Here is a 7,855-nt window from a genome sequence, read left to right as displayed (position 1 = left end):
GAAGGAGGTTTAGCAGGAAGCAATAAGTGCAGCAGGATCGTCACAGGAACCCCAATCTCTCATATTGTACCTTTCATTTCCATTAAAGGAGGATGACTACTATACAATACGGTGAAGTACAAATGTGTGTTTTTTTTCTTTGTGTTTGTGTGTGTTGTGTGGATTAAAGGCCGAAATCCGTTCCAGCTGTCAACCCTCAGAGGATATCTCTTTTTGACAAAAATATTTATGTATGTATCACAATCGTAGACAAAGTGGAAGCCGATCATTCCCAAAAAGCTTTTTAAAATGTTGGCATTCAGCAAAAAAACCGCTCTAAAAAACATTTTTGACAGATTTTTGTTGTAAAGACAGATTTTTTTTTTTGTTTTGTTTTGTTTTTTTGCATTGCCGAAATCTCTTGTGCTTTTTACGTAATGTGTGGAGAACAGAACAGAACCAGACTAACCAGTGAGGGAATGGAGCTGTGACAACAGGAAGCTGTGGCCTCTCAGACTGGAATAACATTACATGGACAGAAATGCACACCGGCCAGATAGCGCAGGTTTTTTTTTTTTTTTCTTTTTCTCTTTACAGTGAATTCCTTTTTTCTCAAAAGGAACAAAACATGGTTAAAAATGCTACAACACGTTCCTAATGTGCACACAAACACCTGTGTGTGGCATAAAAAAATCAACTGAGTATAGCTGCACAGTTCATAGGTATCGCAACAGGGAGCGAGAGGGCGGGGCCGACCCCTGACCCCGCCCCCTTCCATCCTGCCGTGTCTTTGTGTTTTAACCTCTTTCAGTCAATCTGCGCTGGCGAATGAAAACTGTACAAGAGGAAGAAGAGAAAGGGAGTGCATCTTTGTGTTTGTCAAGTACTGAGCGAGCGCCCTGGGTTCTCAGGGAAACTGCAGGCTGTCAGAGAAGTTCATATGTGTCTGAATGGCCTCAGTTGTTTTCGAAGAGCGATAGAAGGTCGTCGTTGCTATTGCTGGGGAGGTCCGGGGGGTCCAGGTACGACAACAGCTCGTCTGGGTTTGCGAGCTCTGGAAGAAGCTGCGAAGAAGACGAAACGACAAGTTTAGCCGAGAAGCAAAGTGAGCTCATAATAGTTAGATTTCACTGAAGTTATACGCATTCATGAAGCAAGAAAATCACAAAAACCACAAAATACATAAAGAGACACTACAACTAAATAATGGGGTCCAGAACTGATGCTATGACATCACAATTCAGTTTAACCCATAAAGACCCAAACACCCACCATCGACCAAAACCATCTACTGATCTAAACTGTTGAACACATGTTGAATCAATCCAGTCAATACGTGTAAATAACTGGTGTAAAATACAGTTTGTCGTCTTTTCATGGTCATCACATATGACCCATTTGGACGTTCAGAGGCTCTATAGTTACCATGGAAACACCATCATCCTCTCACTGCAAAAATCTAAATCTTATCAAGTGTATTTTTTCCTCAAACTAAAATGCATTTTCTGTACAGATTAGATTAAAATAGATTTTATGAGATTAGATTAGATTAGATTTTACTACATTGGATTAGATTCTATTAGACTAGATTAGATTTCATTTAGATTAGATTAGATTTTATTAGATTAGATTAGATTTCATTTAGATTAGATTAGATTTTATTAGATTGGATTAGATTAGATTTTATTAGATTAGATTGGATTGGATTTTATTAGATTAGATAGAACTTTATTGGTCCTTTGGGCAAAACCCTCGGGAAATTGAAGTATCAAAAGCAGCACAACATTGAATATACACACAAGAAATACCGCAAGAAAAAGCAATACAATAACTATAAAAAATTATTAAAAACTGAAGTGAAAAAATTGCAATTGCATATTGGAAAGGACTAGTAGAAACAAGTGGAAAAGTAGTAGTAATAACTCTAATGATAGGTAGCTTATTATGTTTTAATATAACATTATAGTATGTACAATATGTATATATATATATATATATATATATATATATATATATATATATATATAGTTTAATATCACAGAACAAAAGTATAATAACGTGAGTACAGATAGATTGTGCACAATATTGTGTGTAGAACCTTTTTTTGGCCATGCACAAAGGGCATGTATTAGTAGATAAATAGTTTCTGAATGTATAATATATGGATATACCTGTTGATAAAACACCCTCCCAGCTAAAACTAAACCTAAAGTAATGAATTCTTCAAATAAACTTAAAACAAACTACTAAGCACTTATAAAACTATAACTAAACCAATATAAAAAAGAAAAAAATACTGAATAAAAACCACTAAATATGAACTTACGTCTAAAGATGGCTCCGGCATGTCCGACCCCGCTTGGCCGTCCAAACTGTTGGATGGGTTGAAGGACAGGTCGCCATGGGGATGGTTGTTAGGGCCGGACTGCTGCTGCTGTTGCTGCTGCGGCGGTGGGGGCGGCTGCTGCTGCTGAGGGGGCGGAGCCTGCCGCGACGGCTGAGGCGGTCCGCTGTGGTGGAGCTGCTGCCCTGATTGGCTCCCAGGGTGAGGAGACGCATGTAAGCTCTGCTGCAACGAGCCATGAGACGGGTCATTGGCGGCAGAGTGAGGTATCTGCACAGACGACAGATTTAGAACAGAGTTAGAATAGGTCTGTACTGGGGAGAGTCATACGGATGAATGAACCTATGAGTATGTATTTAAACTGGTGCTGTCAAATGATTAAAATTTTTAATCTGATTAATTACAGGGTTGCTGCGGATTAATTTTGATTATTATGATTAAATATCATTTATTTTTAATCTATATTAATCGTGTTTCATCTTGCAGGAGCAAACAGACTCAAGAAAGAAGGAAATATATGCACTTAACGTGTTTGTGGCAAGCTGGACGACGCGTTAGCTGAAGTGCTAGCAGAATCCCAGACTAATGTATGCTTTGCGTCAATGTGGTATTTTAAGGTGGAAGCGCTTCAGTGAAAAGAAAACTCCTTCCTGCAGAGTGTGTATAACACTTTATGCTGGTCGACTGTTCATTTTGTTTTTTTCCTCCTCATATTTCCACCCAGAGGGCCAACGTACTGTTTAGTGTCTTCCATCTTTATGGGCTGGTTCTGCTGCTGTCACTACTGGATCAACTGCCCTTTTGTTCATGTGTGACTGTAACTGTACTTGGACAAACTGACCCAAATGCTTGGCAGAGACATTCAGACTCATTCTGCACTGCAGAGGGGTTAATTGTGTTAAAATTTGTAATCAGATTAATCATGATGATGGATTAATCTGCATTAACGCATTAATTTGACAGCTCTATTTACAACATAGGAAAATAGGCAGTAAGTTACTTTCTCAGCATAAATCTCTCACAGGAATGCAACTAAATACTTTTATTCAAGTAAAATTCCAGTGTAGTTGGAGAATGTAAATACAAACAGAATATATAGTGAGTTGTGTGACTGGACTAAGAGTGACCCTGCTGGTCACCCTGGCACTGGTCTTTTTGTTCTTCTTCCATCCGGCAGACGCTATCGTTCTATCAAATATTCTACCTCTCGGTCTGCCAACAGTTTCTTTCCCAGTGCTGTGTGTTGCATTAACAAGTTCATATAACACACTAACAATGTATGGTGTATCTTTTATTTTTGTATTTGTGTCTAAATAATGCACTTTATATTCATGCACTTTGTCCAAATGAGTGTCGGTTTATCTAAGGGGGCACCTGTCTTTTTATTACTGTTATTCATGTAATTTTCATTGTTTTTTTACCTTGTGCTGTCTTTTATGTATTTTATGCTAAGCTCTTGCAGCTCATTTTCCAGCTGCAGTTTTTCTGCAACAGCCAAATAAACTGATTCTGATTCTGATGGACCACTCACTGAGTCAGGCATGTTGTGGACAGGGGCTTGTCTTGGCTCATCCGGCTGTGGGCATGTCCGGGGGGTGGGACAGCTGTGGGCCGTGCATGAAATCATTCATCGACGTCGCACCGGGGTTACCGTGGGGGAGTCGAAGTTCCCGTGTCCCTGGTAACTGTTGCCTAAAAACAAATGCAGATGTCAGGTTAAGTTCGATTTGGTCAGTTATGGTGTATTATGCCCCGCCCCACGAAGGGGAGGCAAGGCGTATTGTTTTGGGTTTGATGTGTTTCTTTATTTGTTAACACTCTAGCGGCAAAACTATCGGTTGAATTCATACCAAATTTGGATTATAGATTGCCAGTGACCCAGAATAGATCTCCATTAGATTTTGGGAGCAGTAGGTCAAAGTTAAAAAATTTTATGAATTTTCAAATCTTTTTTCCCCCCATTTACTTAAATGGGTGAAATTTCAAATGTCTGTAGCACCAAAACCATTGGTTGAATTCATCCAAATTTGGATTATAAATTGCCAGTGGCCCAGAATAGATGTGATTACATTTTGGTAAAAGCAGGTCAAAGTTAAAATTTTTTATGAATTTTTTAAATCTTTTTTCTTTTCCCAAAGGGAAAACAAGGGGTATTGTTTTTGGTTCGGTCTGTTGTTTATTAACACTCTAGCAGCAAAACTATTGGTTGAATTCATACCAGATTTGGTTTATAGATTGCCAGTGACCCAGGATATATCTCATTACAATTTGGGAACATTAGATCAAAGTTCAAATTTTTTATACATTTTAAAATCTTGTTTTCCCCCATTTACTTATAATGGGCAAAATTTCAAATATCTGTAGCAGCAAAACTATTGGTTGAATTCATCCCAAATTTGGTTTATAGATTGCCAGTGACCCAAAATAAATGTCATTACATTTTGGGAAAATGGTTCAAAGTTTACATTTTTATGAATTTTTCCCAAATTTTTTTCCCCCCATTTACTTAAAATGGCCAAAATTTCACATTTCTATAAAAACATCAATTTTGTTTCAATTTATTTCAAACTTGGCACATATATAGAGGCAATTGATTTGCTGACATCAGCACACGCATAGACATGATGACATCAGCTGGATCAATGCCAAAATAAGCTACAATATGTGTGAGGGGCGGGGGTTGTTGAGCCTGGCACCACTTGTTTTACTTTTTCCACATGTAACCAAGAAGAAAAGTTGAAGTTGTCACTATTTGTAGGGTGAGATTTCAAATGTCTATAAAAACATCAATTTTGTTTCAATTTACTTCAAACTTGGCACATATATAGAGGTAATTGATCTGCTGACATCACCACACGCATAGACATGATGACATCAGCTGGATCGATGCCAAAATAAACTGCAATACGTGCGAGGGGCAGGGTTTGTTGTGCCTGGTACTATTTGTTTCTTTTGTGTACTTGAAACTGTGTCGTACCTTGACTGCTGTATTCGCTGTTGTTGCCTCCTTGCTGAGCAGGTAGCGACGGGTACGGCGACGGCCCCGGTCCGAGCTGAGCGATCATCTCCATCACGTTGGGCATGATCATCTGACTGGGGCTCATTGTCTTAAACCTCTTGGCCAGCGGTCCGTCCGGATCCTCTTTAATGTGGATGTCGGATTTGATCGCCACCGGCCGCCAGCTACACGTCGGGTCGATCGTCACCTCCTCGAACTCCGAACTGACGGGTACGAAGACGCAAATGTGAGAAACACACGCACATTTCATTTCAGGTAAGAAATGAACTGTCGGTCTTAACTTACTTCTGGATGGCGTTTAAGATTCCCCACATGTACTGGTCCACCTCGAGGCCTTCTAACAACGCTGTTTTACTGAAAAGAAAGAAACGATTCAGATTCATTCTTTATTTGTCATTACCCTTTCATGCATACTAGTCACTAGAGTGGACAGCTATTCTACAGCTGTTCTCTTGTATATTCATGGATTTTTTTTTTTTGTTTTTTTTTGTTATACATATCTTTATTAAAGTTTTAAGACCTACATATCTTTTCTGACATGAATTGGTAACCTTGTGTAGATCTCCCCTGAGCATAAACCCCCAGAATCACAAGCCCCCCCTCCCCACAGTTTTCACACAATTTATCAGTAAATACATGTTTTGTGTGCTTCAAAAATTAAACACATGGTGTCCAGCTGATGATGATGATGATTATTATTATTATTTATTTTATTTTTATTTTTTTAAACTTTTTTTTATTTTTTAATGTTTTTTTTTTTACTTTTTATTTATTCTATCTGTTTATTTTTTATTTTTTTTTAATAATTTTTTCAATCACACTGTTTTTTTCATGTTTAAAGAGAAATGAAAACACATGGTGCAATATTGTTAAAATTGCACATATTTTTCTTAAGAATTTTCAGTTTGTTCATATTTGTTCATGTTATGTTCCAGTACAGTTCGTAGATGTAAACGTTTTCATTACGGAATTTTACTTTTTTCCACTCAAAACATAGAGAAACTTTGGAATTGATATTATTTATAAGTTCTTATCTTATTATTTTACTGGTCTGGCCCACTATATTTCATAATAGGCTGTATGTGGTCCCTGAACTAAAATGAGTTTGACACCCCAGTCTTAACATTTTAAATTGTTCATGGTTGTTCAGGTGATTTATATTTTATTGTGAAAAGATAATTTGTAAATGTAAATATTTTCAAATGTAATTTACTTTTTTCCACATTAAACCAAGAAGAAACTTTGAAGTTGTCACTATTTGTCGGTTATTGGAGGTTTTTAATGAGTTCGACACTTTTGACTGTTGTACTTTTGCTCTGTAAATTCATCCCGTGGGCCAGAGTGGATACTTTGGTGGCCAGTTTTGGGCTGCGGACCATACGTTTAACCCCCCCCCCCCAGCTGTAGGTGTTGGATACACTTACTTGCACACTGGACATCGCCATGTCCCCCGCTCACAGTTCAGTTGCAAATACGATTCCAAATCAAAACACTGCAAAACAATGAAAAAGCCCATGTCATTAATAGTCACATTTGTTATATTCTTTTTTTTTTTTTTTGCCTCCTTGTGTTTTGTGTTGAATTCTTGCCTGAACGTGTTTGCAGTCGTGGCCTCTCGCTGGAAGCTGTATTCGCCGGAAGGTGATTGGACATTTCAGGGAAACCTTGATGGCCGTCTGCTCCACCCCGTCCTCTCCGTTGAGGTTGGCGTGCCTGATGACGCTGCTACGCTGCTGAAGTTTCTTTTGACTGTTAGGCGAAGAAAAGAAAAGCAGTCTGTGAGAAACAACTAATTTACTCTGATTTTTGTCTGTTTTCTGCAGAATCTCGATAGTTATTAACCCTTTCATGCATAAGTCACTACAGTGGACAGTTATTCTACAGCTGTTCTCTTGTATATTCATGGGTTTTGCTGTTTTAGTTTCATATCAGCCAACACAGTGGACACTTATGCACCATCTCATACCCTGACATTCAGACCATTACTGTAACTTTGATGTTCTTGATAAACCTGATCTGCAGTGACATGTTTTAATGTAAATCAATTGTTATTTGTTAGACAAAAAGGTTTTTTTGCATATTATCTCCATGAAGTGAGTAATTACTAGCATTAGAATATGTTAAAATGTGAGAAGACCATCAGATTAGCAGCATTAAAACATGTTTTTATTTCATTGTTTTCATATCACTTTCTCATATTGGGTTTTAAACATATGTTTCTTTGCTTCAAAAATTAAATGCATGGATATTTTTGTAACTACAGAAAAAAAAAAACTTGATCACATTGTTTTTTTTATGCCTAAGGAGGAATAAAAAACACTCAAGAAAAAAAATCTTGCCTAAGGTTCTCATAATTCATGCATGAAAGGGTTAATATGAACTGAAATGAGTGGTTTAACGAGTGAAATTCCTCTTTAATTTAGCTGCTCTCACGTCTGTGAAGCAACTAGACAATGGTCATTTTGATTATTATTATTATATTATGAATCCCAAACCAGAAACAGATGAAGAGC

General features: G+C 37.6%; 2 protein-coding genes across 2 annotated transcripts in view; both read right to left on the bottom strand.

Moving 5' to 3' along the window:
- Positions 1 to 345: 345 nt before the first annotated feature.
- On the bottom strand, positions 346 to 3,867 carry LOC115439708 (zinc finger MIZ domain-containing protein 1-like). Its single transcript, XM_030163649.1, has 3 exons — positions 3,855 to 3,867; positions 2,306 to 2,593; positions 346 to 1,043 (listed from the first exon to the last, which is right to left on the bottom strand). The coding sequence occupies exons 1-3, from the start codon at positions 3,864 to 3,866 to the stop codon at positions 936 to 938; spliced, it is 408 nt and encodes a 135-aa protein (XP_030019509.1). The 5' UTR covers position 3,867; the 3' UTR covers positions 346 to 935.
- An 83-nt stretch (positions 3,868 to 3,950) lies between these two features.
- LOC115410470 (zinc finger MIZ domain-containing protein 1-like) overlaps positions 3,951 to 7,855 on the bottom strand; it is a 6,935-nt gene continuing 3,030 nt past the window's right edge. Inside the window, exons 2-6 of the mRNA XM_030122126.1 lie at positions 6,932 to 7,091; positions 6,767 to 6,834; positions 5,628 to 5,696; positions 5,301 to 5,545; positions 3,951 to 4,015 (exon numbers count right to left, since the gene is read on the bottom strand). Of these exons, the coding sequence (XP_029977986.1) occupies positions 3,951 to 4,015; positions 5,301 to 5,545; positions 5,628 to 5,696; positions 6,767 to 6,834; positions 6,932 to 7,091 (607 nt within the window). The remainder of the gene's footprint in view (positions 4,016 to 5,300; positions 5,546 to 5,627; positions 5,697 to 6,766; positions 6,835 to 6,931; positions 7,092 to 7,855) is intronic.

The sequence above is a fragment of the Sphaeramia orbicularis genome, chromosome 19 (assembly GCF_902148855.1).
Source record: "Sphaeramia orbicularis chromosome 19, fSphaOr1.1, whole genome shotgun sequence".
Taxonomy (NCBI): Eukaryota; Metazoa; Chordata; class Actinopteri; order Kurtiformes; family Apogonidae; genus Sphaeramia; species Sphaeramia orbicularis.
Note: the sequence above shows the minus strand (reverse complement) of the source record. Positions and strands in the feature narration are given on the sequence as shown.